At 45.7% G+C, this 20,731-nt stretch overlaps 1 protein-coding gene across 1 annotated transcript; it reads right to left on the bottom strand.

The window, feature by feature from the left end:
* Positions 1-15,979: 15,979 nt before the first annotated feature.
* Positions 15,980-17,869, bottom strand: LOC311029869 (tripartite motif-containing protein 16-like). Its single transcript, XM_084035265.1, has one exon. The coding sequence runs from the start codon at positions 17,732-17,734 to the stop codon at positions 16,070-16,072; it is 1,665 nt and encodes a 554-aa protein (XP_083891391.1). The 5' UTR covers positions 17,735-17,869; the 3' UTR covers positions 15,980-16,069.
* Positions 17,870-20,731: the final 2,862 nt, after the last annotated feature.

Genomic DNA, 20,731 nt, shown 5'->3' with positions numbered 1-20,731 from the left:
ACACCAGCCCAGGACCTCCACATCCAGCAGGTTCACCTCCAAGATCGTCTGAGACCAGCCACTCAGACAGCTGCTGAAACAATTGGTTTGCATAACCAAACAATTTCTGCACAAACTGTCAGAAACCGTCTCAGGGAAGCTCAACTGCATGCTCGTCGTCCTCATCGGGCTCTTGACCTGACTCCAGCTCGTCGCCGTAACAGACTTGAGTGGGCAAATGCTCACATTCGATGGCGTCTGGCACGTTGGAGAGGTGTTCTCTTCACGGATGAATCTCGGTTTACATTGTTCAGGGCAGATGGCAGACAGCGTGTGTGGCGTCGTGTGGGTGAGCGCTTTGCTGATGTCAATGTTGTGGATCGAGTGGCCCATGGTGGTGGCGGGGTTATGGTATGGGCAGGCATCTGTTATGGACGAAGAACACAGGTGCATTTTATTGATGGCATTTTGAATGCACAGAGATACCGTGATGAGATCCTGAGGCCCATTGTTGTGCCATACATCCATGAACATCACCTCATGTTTCAGCAAGATAATGCATGGCCCCATGTTGCAAGGATCTGTACACAATTCTTGGAAGCTGAAAATGTCCCAGTTCTTGCATGGCCAGCATACTCACCGGACATGTCACCCATTGAGCATGTTTGGGATGTGCTTGACCGGCGTATACGACAGCGTGTACCAGTTCCCACTAATATCCAGCAACTTCGCACAGCCATTGAAGAGGAGTGGACCAACATTCCACAGGCCACAATTGACAATCTGATAAACTCTATGCGAAGAAGATGTGTTGCACTGCATGAGGCAAATGGTGGTCACACCAGATACTGACTGGTTCTGAGTCCCCAGACCCCCAATAAAGCAAAAAAATGCACATTTCAGGGTGGCCTTTTATTGTGGACAGTCTAAGGCACACCTGTGCACTAATCATGATGTCAGATCAGCATCTTGATGTGGCACACCTGTGAGGTGGGATGGATTATCTCAGCAAAGCAGAAGTGCTCACTATCACACATTTAGACTGATTTGTGAACAATGTTTGAGAGAAATGGTAATATTGTGTATCTGGAATGAATTTTAGATCTTTAAGTCCATCTCATGAAAAATGGGAGCAAAAACAAAAGTGTTGCGTTTATATTTTTGTTGAGTGTACATAAACAAACGGAGAAATGCGCCACGGAGACGAGGAGACATCTAGTCACACATTTTACAACTTTACGCATTTGTTTTGTTGTCAGAAATAAATCGCTCACATGGACAAGCAGGGTACCGTTGTTTAGCCCCGTTTCTCTAGTTTAAGAGGAAAAAAACGCATGTTTCTAGCGCAAACCATTAAAGAGTTATGACGCTCTAAAGACAACATAATCTTTTTTAGCGTATACGCTACAATGGGTCTATGCCTCCACTGATTACACACGGCAGCATTTTCATCGCGTTTGGTGAACTGTAGCCAGACTTTCGATCGCTTCCTCCTCTCCATGATGCTGCCTCGTTGTTTATAGGTTGTCGGCGCGCTCAGGATCGTCGCAGAGAGAGTGACGCAATGTACCGCGACGCAAAATTTCGAGTAAACCGGAAAACGTGGTGCGGAATCGTTAAGAAGAATCGATAACGTTGGAGGCGTACGATTCCGATGGAATTGGTTAGTTGGAGCCGGTTCTGAGTAGGAAACGGTTCTCGATTCCCACCCCTAGGACTGAGTCACCCTCAGACAGATGTCTCAGCTTGGAGGCGGTTTGATCATGGTAGTCTTTCTGTTTTTGTTGTTTGGCTTCCACCACTCGAGCAAGATCTGGTTTCAGTGAGCTGAACCTGGTCCTGATCTGACGTTTGAGGAACAGTTCAGCTGGTGCGCATCCTGTAACGCTGTGGGGTGTACTCCTGTATGACATCAGGAAGTTGGCTAGCCTATGCTGCATTGTTATAGTGACATTTTGTTTCTTCTCATCAACACCCCCAGTACGTGAAGTGACATGTGGAACAAAGGTTAACTCGGGCCACTTGCTATGATAGTCAATAAGTGTGATTGCAAACCGACAGTCTATAGGTGCCTTATCAAAGGGCCCGACCACATCAATAGCTACTTTTTCCCATGCTCCTTCTGGGTATGGCACCGGCTGTAGTGGAGTAGTGTGGGTGACTGCAGACTTGTCATGTGATTGACATGTAATGCATGCTTTTATGGCTGCCTCGACCTGGGCATCCATGCTTGGCCACCAATAAGCTTCTCTGAGTCTCTGCTTTGTTCTCACAATTCCCTGGTGTGTGTCATGTGCCAGGGAGATCAGTTTTGGTTGGAGACTGTCTGGTACCAAGAGTCTGTGTGTGCCACGTACCACTAAGCCATCTTGTAGAGAGAGCTCGTGCCGAAGTTTGAAAAATGGCTGTAAGTTTGGCAACAAGCTTTTTGCTGACTTTGGCCATCTTGAAGTGAGCAGTTCACGTAGTTGAGTCTGTACAGGACATGAAGCACAGGCAGCTTTAAAGTCAATTTCAGTGATGGCAGTAAGTGTAGAGGTAAGTGCCACCTCTGTATCATCCTCCAAGCAAGGTTCTGAGCTTGGCAGTGGAAGTCGAGACAAGCAGTCCGCAGTTACATTCTCTCGACCTGGTTTGTACTGAATGTCATAGTTGAATGATAACAGTCTAGATTACCACCTGGCTATTCGCATACCTGCTCGTCCTTGGCCTTTTGAGGCTAGCAGTGTGGTGAGAGGGCTGTGGTCAGTACGTAATGTGAAATGTCTCCCCCACAAGTATGTTCTCCACCTTTCTGTTGCCCACACGCACCCCAGGGCCTCCTTTTCAACAGTGGAGTACTTTTTCTCTGCCTGGGTGAGCGTACGTGATGCAAAAGCAACAGTTTTTTCAGAACCATCTTGATGTATCTGGGTGAGAACTGCTCCTAGTCCATAGTCAGACGCGTCCGTCGTGACAACAGTAGGCAGCTCTGGATTGAACAGAGAGAGTGCAGGGCTGTTCACTATAAGTCTTTTAACGGTCTCAAAGCTCCTTTGAGCCTCAGAAGTCCATGTGAACATCTCTGCTCCACGCAAAAGTGCTCTCAGGGGCTCAACAACAGCAGCATAGTCTGGTATGAATTTGGAATACCATGATGTGAGCCCTAAGAATGACCTCAATTTAGGCAGGTCTGTAGGTGGAGGTGCTTGAGAAACAGCAGTCACATGTGAGGCATCAGGTTGCAGTCCTTTACCTGACACTGTGTGCCCTAAGAAAGACAGTTCTGTCTTTCTGAAGTTGCATTTTGAGTGATTCAGCTTCAGCCCTGCATCATGTATACGCCGAAGCACAACTGTCAGTCTTTTGTCATGCTCCTCAGCTGTTGCACCTGAGACAATGATGTCATCTAGGTAACATTGGACCCCCGGCAAACCTTTGAGGATCGTCGACATCATCCGCTGGAAACAGCTGGGCGCGGATGCCAGTCCAAATGGCACCCACTTGAAGCGAAACAAGCCATCATGGGTAATGAAGGTAGTCAAGCTGCGGCTGTCCTCATGTAGCGGCATCTGGTGATAAGCGCTCTGAAGGTCTAAAGTGGAAAACAGTGTTGCTCCTCTCAACTCTGTGAACATTTCCTCCATGTGAGGTAGTGGAAAGCCGTCGATTACAACTGACTTGTTAGGCTCTCTTAGATCTACACAGAGTCTTGGTTCTGGTCTGTCTTTTCTTGTAGTAACTACTATGGGTGAAATCCATTCAGATGACTCTACCGGCTCTATAACATCTTGCTCTACGAGTTTCTTTAACTCCTTAGACACTGCTTCTCTGACTGAGAAAGGTAATCTACGCAGTTTCTGTTGTACTGGCTTGGCATCTGGGCGTATGTTTACTCTATGGACAAATCCTTTAGCACATCCTAATTTGTCCCCTGTGATACTTGCTACAGAAGCTTTTGACTGGTTACCAGTAACTGCAGTGACTTGACCGTCTCTCACTTGCATCTGTAGTGAGTAGAATAAGTCCCTACCTAGGACTGCTGAACCGTTCTTTACAATGTAAAACACTGTAGTAGTACTGAGGTCCCCAAATGCTACATTAGCTTGTAAGCAACCCTTCACAGCTATAGGATTCCCACCATAATCCCTCAGCTTGAGTGTTGGTTCCATAAGGGAAGACTCAGGGAAAAACTCAGTGACCATTTGCTCTGGCAAGATGGACACTGCTGATCCTGTGTCTAGCATTAGCTCAATATCCTGAATCACTGACCCTGGACTACTGACTTTCACTGTACACATTATACTACTAGAGCCACAAGCGTTCACATTCAAAATAGTCACTTCTGGGACAGCTTCCACCTCACTTACGTTTTTGCTCCCTCTACAGACCTTGGCAAAGTGTCCCTTTTTCTTGCAGGCGTTGCAATGCGCCTCTTTTGCAGGACACCCTTGGAAGTTAGCAGTATGCTGAGTCGAACCACATCTGTAACATGTTTTCCTTTGTACCGTCTGTGGAGGTGAGTATGTTTTATTTTTGCCTTTCTTGAACTTCCTGTATTGTTGTGGTGCCTGGTGAACAGCGTGCACAGCGCTGTCTGTCGCTCCCTTGCAGATAGCTTTTGCCTCCGACACAGCAGTCTCAATATGGCGCGCTAAAACCAACGCTTTGGAGAGTGTGAGGGGTACCTCTAGCAGTAAACGCTCCCTGATGCGTGCTGAATTAGTCTTTTCAACGACTTGGTCCCTTATCATCTCCTCTTCCATATTCCCGAACTGACACAAGCTCCTTCAAAGCAGCAACGAACTGGTCTGTCGTCTCACCTGGGCGTTGGCTCCGTTGCCTGAACCGGTAACGTTCCGCAACCACGTTCACTTTCGGTGTGAAAAAGTCTGTAAGAGCTTCCAGCGCCGTGGCGTACTTGTCATCAGCGACCGTCAACGTGTAAAAAAGTCTTTGACCTTCTGCACCAAAGCAATGAATGAGCAGCGCTCACTTACGTGCGTCCGGCAGATCCGACTCGGACATCGCTAGCAGGTAGTTTTTAAAAGTCCGGATCCATGCCTTGAACGGGACCGGCGGTTCTCCGATGTTTTGCAGAAAGGGCGTAGGCTGGCTCAGGTTCAGGGCCGTCATCCTCGTCGCCAATATGTGGTATCGTAATGAGAAGCAGACGTGACTTTACTTTACTCACTTTTATTAATACAAAATAATAAACCGGGAGGACGTCGTAGGTAGCATTGCATGTAGCTTCACGTGGTAACTTCTCTTCTTCACTTCTCCTCTTCCCTTCTCTACCCCTGCTCTGTCTACTCTACTCATAGCGCCTCTAGCGTTCAGGAGGAAACACCACAATAGGCTGGTACCAAAGTCTACTTTATGCCGTTGCTTCGCAGGAATGTTTTGTACTCCTGTGAAATAAATTGAGGACCGTTGTCAGAAACAATCTCCTCAAGGAGACCATAGGAAGAAAAGATGTTCCGCAACACCTCAATTGTTTTGGTGGCTGTGGTGGTTGTCATGGGAACTACCTCGAGCCATTTCGAATGACTGTCCACTAATACTAAGAAGTGGTGTTGATCCTTCTCTGCAAAGTCAATATGTATCCTCTGCCTAGTCGGCCACTGCCAGCAGTGTAATGGTGCTGCTGCTGGTAGTTTCCTCACACTCTGACAAGCATCACATTTCTGTACTGCATGTTCTATTTCACTGTCTAGCTGGGGCCACCACATGTAGCTCCTGGCCAAGGCCTTCATCTTGCACCCTCCAGGGTTCCCTTGATGTAGATCACGTAGTAGTCGCTCTCTGTGTGCTGGTGGCATGATGACTCAAATTCCCCACAGAATACATCCTTGTTCCACAGACAGTTCATTCTTTCGGGTGAAGAATGGTTTTCAGTCTCAGCGCCCATCGCTGCATTCGCAAGGCGGCTAGTGTTGGTATTTCAGACTTGGGTCCCAAAATGGCAAGGAGGGGCTTGTGGTCAGTTATTAAACTGAACTTGCCATACAAGTATTTATTGAATGTGGTCACGCCAAATATTATGGACAAAGCCTCCTTCTCTGTCTGACTATATTTACTTTCTGCCTGTCAATGTGCGAGACGCAAAGGCCATAGGTTTCTCTTCCCCATTTTCCATTATGTGAGACATGACCACACCTATCCCATAAGGGGATGCATCAGAAGCTAATCTCAGGGGTTTCTTGGTGTCATAGTGAACTACTGAGCTCTTCACTAACTGTTCTTTTGCATTTTTGAATGCTGCTGCTCAATCAGGTGTCCATTTCCAATCGACTTCTTTCTTTAGAAGTTGGTGTAGAGGCTGCAGTACAGTCGACATGTCTTTCATGAAACGGCCATAATAGTTCAACAGTCCTAGAAATGACCGTAGCTCTGTGACGTTTGTAGGCTGGGGTGCATTTACTATGATGGCAACCTTTGTCTCAGTCGGGTGCAGTCCCTCACTATCTATCAGATGCCCCAGGTACTCTACTTTCTCCTGCATGAAGGCACATTTTGCTCTTTTACCATGTTATCAAATTCTGTCAAGCAAATGTTATACCTTTCTCTATCATTTTTTCCAGGAAATGTCTCCTAAATTGAACCATTGCTCTCAGGTGAACTTCAGCTTTCACTCACGAGGAGGTGTGTGAAGTATTAGTTGGAACCATGACAAGCCACTTGTTCACAGTCACTCAGGGATGAATCCCATGAACCCTCACTTGGCAAGCATATATGAACCGAGCAGGACATAAGGACAGAAATGGAAGGTCAGCATCGTGGAAGAGGGGTGAGGATGCGGGGAGGAAGGGGACAAAACAGAGGAAGAGGGAGAAGAGGCCAAATACAGGCAGATTCCTAATGTTGTCAACACGGCCTCACAATGGCTGAGGCTGGTCGGAGGGTGCAACCAAATGTTGGAAGAACCACCGTGAATTCAATCATTCAAACATTTTGTAGGGAGAACAGGTATGTATAGTATTGGACAGTAATCCAACATCTCATAATATCTCATGTTTATTGTTCATTACTGTCATTTTACTCTGCACCACATAGGATTGAAAGACAACCTTGCAGAGGGGGAAGAGGGCCCCTTTTTACCCCGCAGCAAGAGGAAGCCATTTGTAAAAATGGTGATTGCAGACAATGCAATAAGGTTGAAAGAAATTCAAAGCGCTGTCATAGAAGATAACAATGTATTTGGCAATATTGAATCTGTGTCAATTGCAATAATTGACAGAGTGCTCAAGAGAAATGAAATGCCATTTGAACGGAACAGTGAAAGAGTGAAGGCGATCCGTCACCAGTATGTACAGGTCAAACATGTCTTCTACTCTAATGTTCAGCACTGTAAACTGGTTTACTTTGTGTAGCTCATGCAGCACACTAACAATGCTGTCTATGTATTCACAGAACATACTGTCCAATAGGTTTTCCAAAATGCATTCTCTCTAAATGGTAAATGGCCTCATTTATAAAGTGCTTTTCTCCAAAGTGCTTTACATTAATGACTGACATTCACCCATTCACTCACACATTCACACACCGACGGCGGAGTCAACCTAGCAGGGCGACAGCCAGCTCGTCAGGAGCAATTGGGGTGAGGTGTCTTGCTCAGGGACACCAGGCACTCAGGTAGGAGGAGCCGGGGATCGAACCGGCAATCTCTCTCTTTCTCTCTCTCTCTCTCTCTCTCTCTCTCTCTCTTGATAAAGCGTGTACTGGAGCTGGAAGCCAGGGAACCACTGCACACATTCATATCCGTTGATGAGGCGGGTTTCAATCTGGCCAAAGGTAGAAGGTGTGGAAGAAATCCCATTGGACAGAGAGCAACCACTGATGTCCCCGGCCAACGCAGAGGGAATGTTACAATGTGTGCAGCCATCTCAGACGATGGCGTCCTCACCTATATCCCCCTTCTTGGTCCATATAATACACATCTGCTGACTTCTGTAGACACTCTTTACAGGGACATAGTCCCTGAGAATGAGAGGGGTGGAGACCAACTCCACAGGTATGTTGTTGTGTGGGATAATGACCGTTTTCACCACTCACATCTGCTCAGACAGTGGTTTGCAGCACATGACAGGATGCTGGTGGAATATCTCCCTCCCTACTGCCCATTCTTTAATCCAATAGAGGAGTCTTTCTCTGCCTGGAGGTGGAAGGTTTATGACCGGCTTCCACATGGGCAAATAGCCCTGCTAGCAGCCGTGGATGCAGCATGTGATGACATCACAGCAGAGTCATGCAGAGGGTGGATTCGCCACTCCAGGAGATACTTTCCTCGCTGCATTGCAAGGGATGATATCCGTTGTGATGTAGATGAAAATATGTGGCCAGACAGACAGGAACGTCTGGATGTGCCAGCAAGATTTACCATCAGTTACAATTTGTACTATATGTATTTTTCTTTTGCACAGTGCTGTAGAATTGCAAAGAGCATATCCAGTAAAAATGTGAAGCGTACGTATTCAGTGTCTTGTACTCCCTTACTCCCCTAACTACAGCAATGTGTAACTTTACTGTAGTTTTCAAATGCCTGTACCAGTAGTCTATAGTGCTGTCTTGAGTATTTTCAGGTTGTGTCACCGAGTTCTGACCTTTTTTTTGCATTGGAAAACACTGAGAGAATAAACTGTCATAATGAAAACATGACAAAGCCATTTGAATATCTTGTTCATAAACGTTGGTGTCAAGACTTCTCATTTTGATGACTCTGGCAGTTTCACTGACATGAATACTTGCTTTTGAGGAATGGACTATCCATTTAGAGCAAGTGACGTCATTTTGCAGGTTATCCACTAGGTTTTGCAGTTTGCACTAATTGTTTTGAGAAATGCACTAACTGCTGTGAAAATGTTAATAGTGATGTGAGAAAAGCAGCAAAGCGACTGAGAAAAACTGTAATAATATCTGGGATGCCAAATGTTACAACATGTTCCTGTGCTTGTCCAGTGAAAAGTTACATGTTCTCATGTAGAACCTCCACATATGGCTCCAGAAGCTGTTTCTATTTCTTTTCCCCCACAACAAAAACGGCTTATCAAGCTGATGATCTTTCTAAATGTCCCACGACAACAGCAGTTATGTACTCTGGTTCCATGAAACCCTGGCAGAAACGTAGAGTACTACTCACGTAAAGAGCTCAAAGTCACGTGCAAATCATCAGCTCTTATTCTATAAGTACGAGCAAACAGTCTGCTGAGGGAATGACATGGAATATTGTTTTTCTTTTAGCTCTGTCACGATTGCAGGAGAAGAACTGAAATGCAGATAGAAATGAGGAGGCAGCGGGAACAATTCAAGAGTGGATGTGAAATGACTTGAGCTGAAAGTCCACCAACAGGCAGGTGATGGTATTCAAGCAACAGGTAGCAGGCAGGAAAATATCCAAAAGACTTGAAATAAAGTAGACCGACTAAAGACTGAAGAACTGAGGAAATAAAGACTGTACGCTACTTCCAGAGTGAGACTAAATACACAAGCGCTGCGTTGGAATAGAATAAAAGCTCGAGGGAAAAGGTCATGATATGAAGGAGAACCATCAGGATTTAGGCAAAGACGAGCTCAGAGGATCCTACTGGATTTACTAAGATACGTCATTATGATGAGACAGCTGGTCTACAAAGACTACAAAAACCACATGGTCTACCTCTCCCCATGTTGTTGGTTCTATAAACAGCTGGTTCAGGTCCAGCAGCTCCTCCTTCCTGTTGCTGTTCAACTCTGCCAACACTGTGCAATAATGTGAATTTAACCGTTCAAGGCAAGTTTATTTGTATAGCACCTTTCAACAACAAGGTAATTCAAAAATGAAAGTACTTTACATAAAACATTAAAAGCATAGGAAAGAAACACATATAACATGGCATTTAATAATAATAATAAAACAAGCAAAACAATCAAAATAAACCCAAGAATATCAAAGGAACATAAGTGCTTTACATCACTGCATCCGACGCTTTGCATTGCACTTGCTGATGTATGGCTTGGATGCAGCTGATCGCCATGGAAACTAGTAGTGTAACGATTCATGCGATGCATCGATGAATCGATTGTCAGTCCTACCGATTCAACTAAATCGATCTGCTAAAATAAATCAATAGAATGAATCGTTTTGGCTTCACCAATAATCCATATAAATCTTATGAATCGTGATTCTTAATTATGATTAATGTGTTGAGACTTTTAAGACTCCCCTGCCAGCATGTAGTCTATTGAAAAATGTTGAAAATAACTGAGCAATGTTTGATTACATTTTTGTATTCAGCATAAAATATTATGCAGGAATATTTTTTATAGAACTGTTTTGAACGCAAGAATCACATGCAATATGTCGGAATCTAAAGTGCACGCGTTTGGGCTTTTGTGGTTAGTTCTGTGGAGTGGATTTATCCGTATGAAGGTACAAGGCTCGGGAGTGTCTGACCCAGCAGCAGTCGTCTCCTACAGCCTGGATGAACTATACAGCATTCGGGATACAATGGCGAACTGTGGCCACACACGCTTGGATTTACCCCCGGAGTTAAAAGGAAGGAAAAGAGGCCGACGGAGCGGCATTAGGGTGAGGAACAGGCTTGGAAGCACAGGCCTGTCCTACCATCTGTGATCATGGGCAACGCTCTGTAGTCAACAAAGTTGATGAACTTGCAACGCTTGTGAAATATGATCGGCTGTACCGGCAGTGCAGCCTTCTCTGTTTTACGGAGTCGTGGCTTACGGGCAGCGATTCGACAGGATAGAGACACGGCGAATACAGGCAAGAAATCGGGGGGAGGTGTTTGCCTGTACGTCAACAAACAATGCTGTCACCCTGGACACATCACTGTAAAGCAGAGAGTGTGTGATCAAAACATTGAATTACTGGCGGTGAGTTGTAGACCTTACTATCTCCCTCGTGAATTCTCTAATGTCATTTTCATACTGGTGTATATTCCACCATCCGCCAATGTTAAACTGGCGACTGACACGATAGCAGGAGTAGCTCACGAACTCCAAAGCCACACTCCGGACGCTCTCGTGATGATTAATGGCGATTTGAACCATTGTACTCTCTCCGCCTCACTTCCATCTTTCAGGCAGTTTGTAAACTGTCCCACGAGATGTGACAAGACTATTGACTTATTTGATGCCAATATTAAAGACAGTTCCACGTCCACTGCCCTCCCTCCACTCGGCAGGTCGGACCATAACCTGGTGCTCCTTTCATCCAAATACACCACTTTGGCTGGTAAACAGCCAATATCAACTAAATCTGTGCGTGTATGGACTAAGGAGGCATGCGAGGACTTACAAGAGTGTTTTGAATGTACAGACTGGTCAGTGTTTTATGAGGAAGACCCCAATAGGGCTGATGTTGTTGTTGACTGTTTTACTGATTATGTTCATTTCTGTACTGACCTGATCATTCCATGTAAAACTATCAAATTATTTTCAAACAATAAGCCGTGGGTTTCAAAAGAAATTAAGAATGCAATAAATGAAAAGAAAACTGCCTTCATGAGTAAAGATAAGGAAAGGGTTAGGGTTGCACAAAAAAATCTAAAGGCTGCCATAATAAGGCTAGGGAAAAGTCAGGAGTGTGACACTAAAGGCCTATGGAAGGGCTTGAAGTCAATAACGGGATATGGCCAGGTTATTAGCAGCCCGAGAGATGGTTCATTTACACCTGATGAGGCTAATCAATTCTATGCCAGATTTGACTCGGCCGTCAATTCAGCTGCTCACTTACCTACGCAGTCCATCATTTCCTTAGAGGAAGATGGGAGGGGTCCTTCCCTCTGCCCTCCAATAACTATCACGGTTGAGGAGGTATGCTCCCAGCTTAGGAGGCTTAATGTAAATAAGGCCCCTGGCCCAGATGGGATCATGCCGCGTGTTCTAAGAGTATGTGCTGATCAGTTGTGTGGGGTGCTTCATTATTTGTACACCTTGTCTCTGTCTGTGTCCAAGATTCCATCAATCTGGAAAACATCTTGTATTGTGCCAGTGCCTAAAAAGTCTAATGCTAAGGCACTAAAATACCTCAGACCTATTGCTTTCACCTCACATGTAATGAAATGTTTTGAGAGGACTGTGGCACCTAAGGGCACAGGTCAGTGCCTTTCAGGACCCACTTCAGTTTGCATATAGGGGGGGTATAGGTACAGATGATGCACTACTTTACTTGTTGCATAGGGTGCACAGTCATCTAGAGCTGACTGCTGCATCTGTGAGAATAATGTTTTTTGATACTCTGCAGCCACACATTTTAGCTAAAAAGCTTTGAGGTTTTAATCTTCATAAAGCTACTGTTGCATGGATCACAGACTACCTCACAAGCAGGCCTCAATATGTGAGGGTTCATGACACCAAGTCTGAGATCATCACCACTAATATTGGGGCACGACCACAGGGTACAGTTTGATCTCCTTTTTTATTTACACTATATACTTGTGACTGCAGACATAGCAGTGCCTCATGTCACTTACAGACGTTTTCAGATGACTCTGCATTAGTGGGCTGTATTACCAACAACCATCATGCAGCGTATCAGAATGAAGTGGATCATTTTGTCAGTTGGTGTGATGATGCCCATCTCATTCTGAACATAGATAAAACTAGGGAGCTAATATTTGATTTTAGAAAGAAAAAAATTTAGGTAGCCCCTGTTCTGATTAGAGGTCGGCCAGTAGAGGTAGTCCCCTCATATAAATACCTTGGTGTCCACTTAGACGGTAAACTAGACTGGAAGGAGAACAGCAGAGTTACTCTCAAGAAGGCCCAGTCTAGACTGTTTTTCCTTAGGAAACTGAGGGCTTTTGATATGGGAAGGCCTGTTTTAAACATATTTTATCATGGGATACTGGAAAGTGTCCTTTTTTATGCTGTTGTGTGTTGGGGCGGTAGCCTAACAGTTGAGGACAGCAACAGATTCAATAAATTGATAAGGAAAGCGGGCTCCATCATTGGTTCTTGCCCAAGTTCTGTGGAGGAAATACTGGATAAGAGGGTGATGAGGAAGATGAGGAGTGTGTTGTCAAGGGAGGACCACCCCTTGCACAACATCTTCAATAGGAGTGGCAGAAGCCAAAGACTCCTCCTACCCAGATGCTCCACTGAGAGATTTAGAAGGTCCTTTGTTCCCACAGACTCTTTAACAAGAACTGTTGACATGTAGTGTTTTATGATGATGTTGCTGTGACTTATGCCCTTGTTGTGATTTATTCTGCTGGTTTGTCTGTGATTTATGCTGGTGGTATTGCTGTGATTTTTGTGTCCTGTCAGTGTCCTGTCTGTGACTATTGTGTACTGTCAGTGCCATGTCTGGTGCAATTTATTTTGGTTGGAGTGTGTATTGTACTGTGCCCTGTCTTCAGTATCAACTGTCCTGTCGATGTATGTTGTTGTGAGTGGTGGCTTGGTAGCAAATTAATTTCCCCTTGGGGATTATTAAAGTACAATCAATCAATCAATCAATCAATCAAAAGCCAAAGATTCTCCCCCCTAATGGAACCCATCCATGAAGCTCTCTACTGTTCTTGAGCTAATCTGAAGGCCACATGAAGTTTGGAGGTCTGTAGTGATTGACTCTGCAGAAAGTTGGTGACCTCTGTGACCTCTGTGCCTCAGCATCGCTGACCCCGCTCCGTCATTTTACGTGGCATCATCAAGTGATGATCCTTGAACCTTTTGTGCTGCTACATTGTCTTGCTACCGTTCTAGACTTGAAGAAGGTCTCTGAGGGGAAGCTGCCTTTAGAAGAAGGACTTTTGCTCAGATCTGAGTGTGCGGATGCTTTTTTTCTGCTTCCAGATTGTCAGCAATTAAAGTGAGAACCAGCAGAGGGAGCCAGACACACACAGACACACAGACAGTCTCTGTGTTGGTGCATCTGAGGGGTATTCCACCAAACTCGCTAATTAAAGCGGCGCTTACCTGGTTAAGCCTGGTTAGAACTAACGCCAACTTCCACTTGCGGCTAAACCCGTTCCATTAACGCATTTCAGCCGCGCCTTGTTGAGGCTTATTCAAGCCAGGTTAAAGTTGCCTTGTGTTACGCCGTTCATGGGATATGAAGCCAGACCAGAACCGTGAATGTCGAATCATCGAGAAAATGGCAGAAAAGACCAGCGCAAAAAATATTGATGGAACTGTATGAGGAGTACAAACCCACCATAACCAATAAAGGGAATACTGTAGTGATAAATAAAAATCGCGAGGCTGCTTGGGCAAGAATTGCCGAACGATTAAATACGGAAGTACCGTTAAGAGTAACATGTTCTGATATAACTCTGACTACAATTTGTTGAACGTGACGTTAGCGTAGAGGTAACGTGCCGGCTTTGCATGCCGCCGGCCACGGTTCAATTCCCGACTATGGAAGTTTGAGAAACTTCTTTCTTTGTCCGGAACTCTCTCTCTCTCTCTTTTTTTTTAGATAGGCCTAGTAAATGCATCTACATTGACCAACTAATTTATCTCAACAATTCAATGAACACATTCAATGAACCTATTAATGAACTCACCTGAAAGGAATTTATGTGGCTGAAAATTGCATGCAGCAATGCCTTTGTCATTGGGATATACATGCTATTAATAATAACATCTTTATATCTATCATGTTTTTGCAAGTTATATTTGGGTTCTGGGGAAATTGTATGACATATTTATCATAGTTAAGGTAAAATGTTGGTCTAATTCCCCAGGGCAGGCTAGTTTGGTCGGATAAATTCCCATGGTTACTTAGCGGAGAGTGCCTCAAGTCACGTTGATGGCTTTGCACTTAGCGAGTTTGATGGAATACCCCTCTGGTCCATGTGGATCCGCCAGTCCTGCAGACCGCCACACAGACCAGAGACCGTTCAGAAACAAGTCAAGCAGCAACACAACAGACGGCATGCTGGGAAACTACAGCAGCTGTCTCAGTTTGTCCTTTGAATTCTTCAACCTGCACATTTCACTGAGCTTTATGGTGACAGACACATCCAAGTCATCAATACTCCATTATTATTATTATTATTATTATTATTAGAAGTGTTATTATTATTATTATTATTATTATCATCATCATTATTTTGATTTTTGTTATTCTTCTTCTTATTATTGATATTATGATTATTTTTATTTTTATTATTATTATTATTATTGATATTATCCATCCATTTTCTACCACTTATCCTGTATTCAGGGTCGCGGGGGGCTGAAGCCGATCCCAGCTGTCATTGGGTGAAAGCAGGGTACACCCTGGACAGGTAACCAGTCTATCACAGGGCCTATTATTGATATCATTATTATTATTATTATTATTATTATTATTATTATTATTATTATTATTATTATTATTATTGTCATCATAACCAACATGACGGCCTCATTCTGAACGTTCCTCTGCATGAAAACCAACAGAACCAGAACCAGAAGAACAATATGTGTGTTCTTGTCAGGATTGAACTCAGCTTCTTCTCCAGCAGCTTTGTATGACACCCTGGAATGAAGACGAGGAGGAAGCACTTTGTTCACGCTGCTTTATTCATCATGGAAAGCTTCAGTGTGTCCACAGATCTCATCAGTGAAGTCTGTTAAAGGATCAATGATTTCATCACACAATCACTTTCTACGTGGGATTCTAGATTTCTTTACTAACGTAGAGAAAGAAAACAAAGCAGCTGGGATTAAGGAGGTCTGCTGGTTTCCACCAAAGAGCCACGCAGAGGAGGAGAACATAGAAGTACATCGCTAAGCAGAGGAGGAGGGGGAGAGGAGGAGAGGAGGAGGAGAGGAGGAGAACATAGAAGTACATCGCTAAGCAGAGGAGGAGGGGGAGAGGAGGAGAGGAGGGGGAGAGGAGGAGGGGGAGAGGAGGGGGAGAACATAGAAGTACATCGCTAAGCAGAGGAGGAGGGGGAGAGGAGGAGGGGGAGAGGAGGGGTGGAGGAGAGGAGGGGTGGAGGTGAGAGGGAGAGGAGGAGAGGAGGGGTGGAGGTGAGGGGGAGAGGAGGAGGGGGAGAGGAGGGGTGGAGGTGAGGGGGAGGAGGGGTGGAGGTGAGGGGGGGAGAGGAGGAGGAGGAGGAGGAGGAGGGGAGAGGAGGAGGAAGGTGAAGTCATTCAGCTCTTAAATGACTTCTGTCTAGTTGAGTTTACAGATCTCACCACTACTTCCATCACCATAAACATCAAGTCCAGCATAGAGGGTCTCAGTGAACGTGGTCTGGACTCTGTGGAGGAGAGTCATGGTCTCAGAGACGCTGTAGAAGGACAGAATACCTGCTCTGTGATCCAGGAACACTCCTACTCTGGAGGACCGAGGACCTGAGACGGGAGTTTTAACATCGTTGTAACAGAAGTCATAACTGTTATTGTTACAATATAAAGACCAGGATTTATCATTGTATCCAAACCAACATGGTTTCCCTCCTCCTGCTCTGCTGATACTCTTGTATGCGACTGCTACACCAACTACACCTCCTCTCCACTCCACCTCCCAGTAACAACGTCCAGTCACACTTTCTCTACTCAGGACCTGACAATAATCAGTGAATCTGTCTGGGTGACTAGAATAAGACTGGTTTTGACTCCATGTTGCTTTTCTGTTCCCCTCAGATAATAACAGACATGTGTTTGCTGTGTTTGGATCCAGTGTGATTTCACATGAATATTTCAAGAATCCAGCTCTGGTCTTGGGTTCTGGTTGTGGCAGTGAAACATCCACTTCAGTCCCTGCCAGTGAGACGTTTGTCCATCTGTGTGTCAGAACTTCTTGTAGTCCATCTCTGACTTCTGACAGCGCCGCCGTCACGTCCTCAAAGTAGCGGCGAGGAGGACGGGCGTTGATGCTGGATGAGTGTGTGGACTCACTGAGTGGTGACAGTGACGGGTAGTCGTGTAGAAACTGGTTGTGATCCTCTGTGTGTGAGAGCTTCTCCAGCTCAGCGTCTCTCCTCTTCAGCTCACTGATCTCCTGCTGCAGCTTCTCCTGAAGCTCTCCGACTCGACTCACTTCCCTTTCCTGCTGGGATCTGACTTGCTGCTTCACATCAGAGCGTCTTCTCTCCATGAGACGGATCAGCTCCGTGAACATCTCCTCACTGTCCTCCACTGCTTTATCAGCAGAGTGGTTGATGGCCTCCACCTCCTGGTGGAGCAGCTTCACATCTTTGTCTCTGTCCTGGATTCTCTGCTGGATGTTTAGTCGACTCCCCTCCAGCTCTCTCTGCCTCTCGGTCCTTTCTGCTGCAGCTGAGACTGTGTCGTGGCCTTTATGTTCCTCCACAGAGCAGAGATAACAGATAGACTGCTGATCAGTACGGCAGAACATCTTCATCACCTCATCATGACGAGAGCACACGTTCTCCTGGAGCTTGTTGGAGGGCTCCACCAGCCGGTGTTTCTTAAATGCTGCTGATTCATGATGAGGCTGGAGGTGTTTCTCACAGAAAGAGGCCAGACACACCAGACAGGACTTGAGGGCTTTCAGTTTCCTCCCAGTGCAGGAATCACAGGCCACATCTTCAGGTCCAGCATAGCAGAGACCAGCAGGAGCAGCTAGGAGTCCAGTCCTCTTCAACTCCTCCACCAGATCTGCCAACATGGTGTTTTTCAGCAGGACAGGCCTCGGTATGAAGGTCTGCCTACACTGAGGGCAGCTGTGGATCTCCTTCTCATCCCAGAAGCTTCCAATACACTTCATGCAGTAGTTGTGTCCACAGGAAGTAGTCACCGGATCCTTCAGTAGATCCAGACAGATGGAACAAGACAAGGTCTCCCGGTCCAGCTGAACTCCTTTCTGCGCCATTTCACCTCTCAGCGACGACGACTGTCTGAGTTTCACTTTGTGAGAAGTGAAACTGGTCTGAGGTCTGATCTCAACAACATGTGTGTGTGCAGTGAATGTGGCCTGTCAGCTGCTGCACTTCACCGCCATGTTGGTTACACTCATCCTCACACGGTAGATCTGAAGGGGAGGAACAAGGAAGTGTGTGTGTGTGTGTGTGTGTGTGTGTGTGTGTGTGTGTGTGTGTGTGTGAGCAGAGAGAGAGCAGAGAGAGGAGGGATGCGTTCTCAAGCTGGGGTTCATTCCAGGAAGAGGAGCGGCACATTGACTTTGTTTCCTCACTTCTAACAGAGCCTTCAAACTCAACTCAAACTTTATTTATAAAGCGTGTTTAAAACACCCAACAGTTGACAAGTGCTGTTCTGGACAATAAATAAAACAGTAGACATCATGCAATAATATAAGACAGAACACATAAACATACAAGAAAAGGATGTTGTTAGAGCCAACATGCATTTTTGTTTGTTTTTATTTAATGAATCATCTGGCTTTGCCAGGAAACAACAAGATCAGGTGGTTGCTATGTGACCTGTCAATCACCCATGGTTGCCATGGGAACCTACTTATTCGAAGCAGTGATTGAAGCAGGTGGGGTGCTTCGAGTTGGAGGACAAACAGTTTTGGACCGTGTTAAGTGTTCCGTATCACGCAGGTCGGGATTCATTGTTTAAGTTAAGAGTTTTTGTTTCGTTGAGATTTTTGCTGTCAATAAATGGATTGACATATCCGATACGAATTATACAACTCTGGACATTGAATCAATACACATCACGCGTCAAACTTTGTTAAAGCCCTCGTTGCCCCTCGCAGTAGGGCACATATAGGTAAATGTCCCTACATTAAGTCCAAAACTCGCCTTCGTTTACTTGGAACGGGCTATTGTGGAAATGTTTGTTGCGTGAAAGAAGAGGATTTTCGCGCTCAGGACGCCTGAGGATGGACGGCGTTGGATTTTTGTGCATTCGTTTTTTCATTTTTTATTGAACATTTAATGTTTTTGCGAGTTTGCGTGTTTTGCGAACCAGCACGCCTGTGCCTATTCACGGAGTACGGAGCTACAGAATATTAGCTCGGCTTGACGGCGACCGACAGCGGAGGAACCGGCACCAGGAGAGGCGGATATCCGACCCACATCATCCCGGCCCGGCGACCGACACCGGAGGAACCTGCATTAGAGCGGCATCTGCATCGCTGGACCAGCGAACCCCCACCGCTCAGAGGAATGTGCAGCCAGAGGAGTTGGTAGCGTTTAACAACGGCACGGCGCGGCATTGAACCGGCACCGTCACCGCACGGAGCTGATGGCAGCGCTCACTTGAGCAGCGCTGTTTATGTTTGAAGACTTTTCGAAGAAAAGCGGACCGGATCGGCAGCGCTGCGCATGGACAAAGGCTGGGGTATGTAGCGCGCCACCAGCTGGTATATGGCCATAAAACTTTGTGTGCACACAGGTTCATTTGAGAAAAAAGACGAATCCAAATGCATTGGTGAACTAAAGGTTTTTTGTGTGGTTTTTGTTGCAACCCGTTCGTGGGTACAAGAGCTCAAGGTTTTGGTGTCTAACCGAAATATAAGGGTTTTTGCATTTCTGACCGGTTTTACTAAAGTATATTTTTGGCTGACGGTATTTTCACATTTCATCCGATGGTATATTTGGGTCTGTGTTTTGCAAAATGATGGACACCGTTAATGGTGTACAGGGTCAAACTGATGATGCGTTATTGGTTGAGAAGCCCACTCCGGCTGAAAGCGAAACGCATCCAAATGCTGACAATGAAGCTCCACACGAAACACCTGAGGTTGAACACGCAGCGCTGCTGCCGACTGAAGAGCAGTCACAGCCCAGTGAGTCTGCAGTAACTGAACCCCAGCCTAAGGAGGAGGAGGACAAGCAGACGGCCACAGATGCCACTGTTGAAACGGAAACCCCAATGTTAAAAAAACGCACAAGTATCATGACACCAAAGGCTTATTTGGATAAACTGGAAAAATTACAGAAGGAAAGAAAATCTAAACTGAACAAGGCTACCAACCTGCAAAAAACAATTCAAGAGCTCATGGACACTGGTGAAAGCAAGCACAAAGTGCAATGTGAATTTATGAAGTACATCCACATCATCAAGGAAGCAACAGGGGCACATGACACACTTCTGCCCATGCTACCTCCAGATGAAAAAGCAAAACACATTACTTGGTTTAATGCAAAAATGCTCAATGTAAATGATTTTATTGAGGAGGTTAACACCTGGACAAATCAAAAGGTTTCTAAACCTATGGAGAATGTCACTGAGGAGGAACAAAGTGAAATAAGCCCACACGACAGTATTTCCAATATAGAAAAGGGACATAAAAGTCATACAAGCACTGGAGCTAGCAGGTCTAGCAGATCCTCCACCTCCTCAGAACGCAGACGTGCAGAGGCAGAGCGAGCTGCACTCGCTATACAAGCAGCAGCATTGAAAGAAAAACATGCTCTGGAGGAGGAGGAAGAAATGGAGGAAGAAATGCAAAGGAGGAGAAGGGAAGCTCTCAGGAAGAAAAAGGAAATGTTGGAACTGAACACAAGACTGGCATCTGCTGATGCAAAACTTGCAGTGTTGACATCTCCCAGCCAATCAGTTTCAAATGCAGCATCTGATGGAATGGCACAATACTTTATGGAAAGAAAAAGTGTAACACAACCCTCAGTGGCGTTCAATCCACCACCACAGCGGCGGCTACAGCAGCGGCAGCAGCCACCACCACAGCAGCGGCTACAGCAGCGGCAGCAGCCACCACCACAGCAGCGGCTACAGCGGCGGCAGCAGCAGCGGCAGCAGCAACCAACACCTCAGCAGCAGCTACAGCAGAAGCAGTCACTTTTGGCACCACAGCAGCAGCTATCCAGCCAACCATCACCTGCCTTTCAGATACAACGCACCTTTTGGAATGAAGCACAGGACATTTCAAGCCATATGA

Source organism: Eutrigla gurnardus, assembly GCF_963514095.1.
Source record: "Eutrigla gurnardus genome assembly, chromosome: 19".
Lineage (NCBI taxonomy): Eukaryota > Metazoa > Chordata > Actinopteri > Perciformes > Triglidae > Eutrigla > Eutrigla gurnardus.
This window is presented reverse-complemented; position numbering and strand designations above follow the sequence as displayed.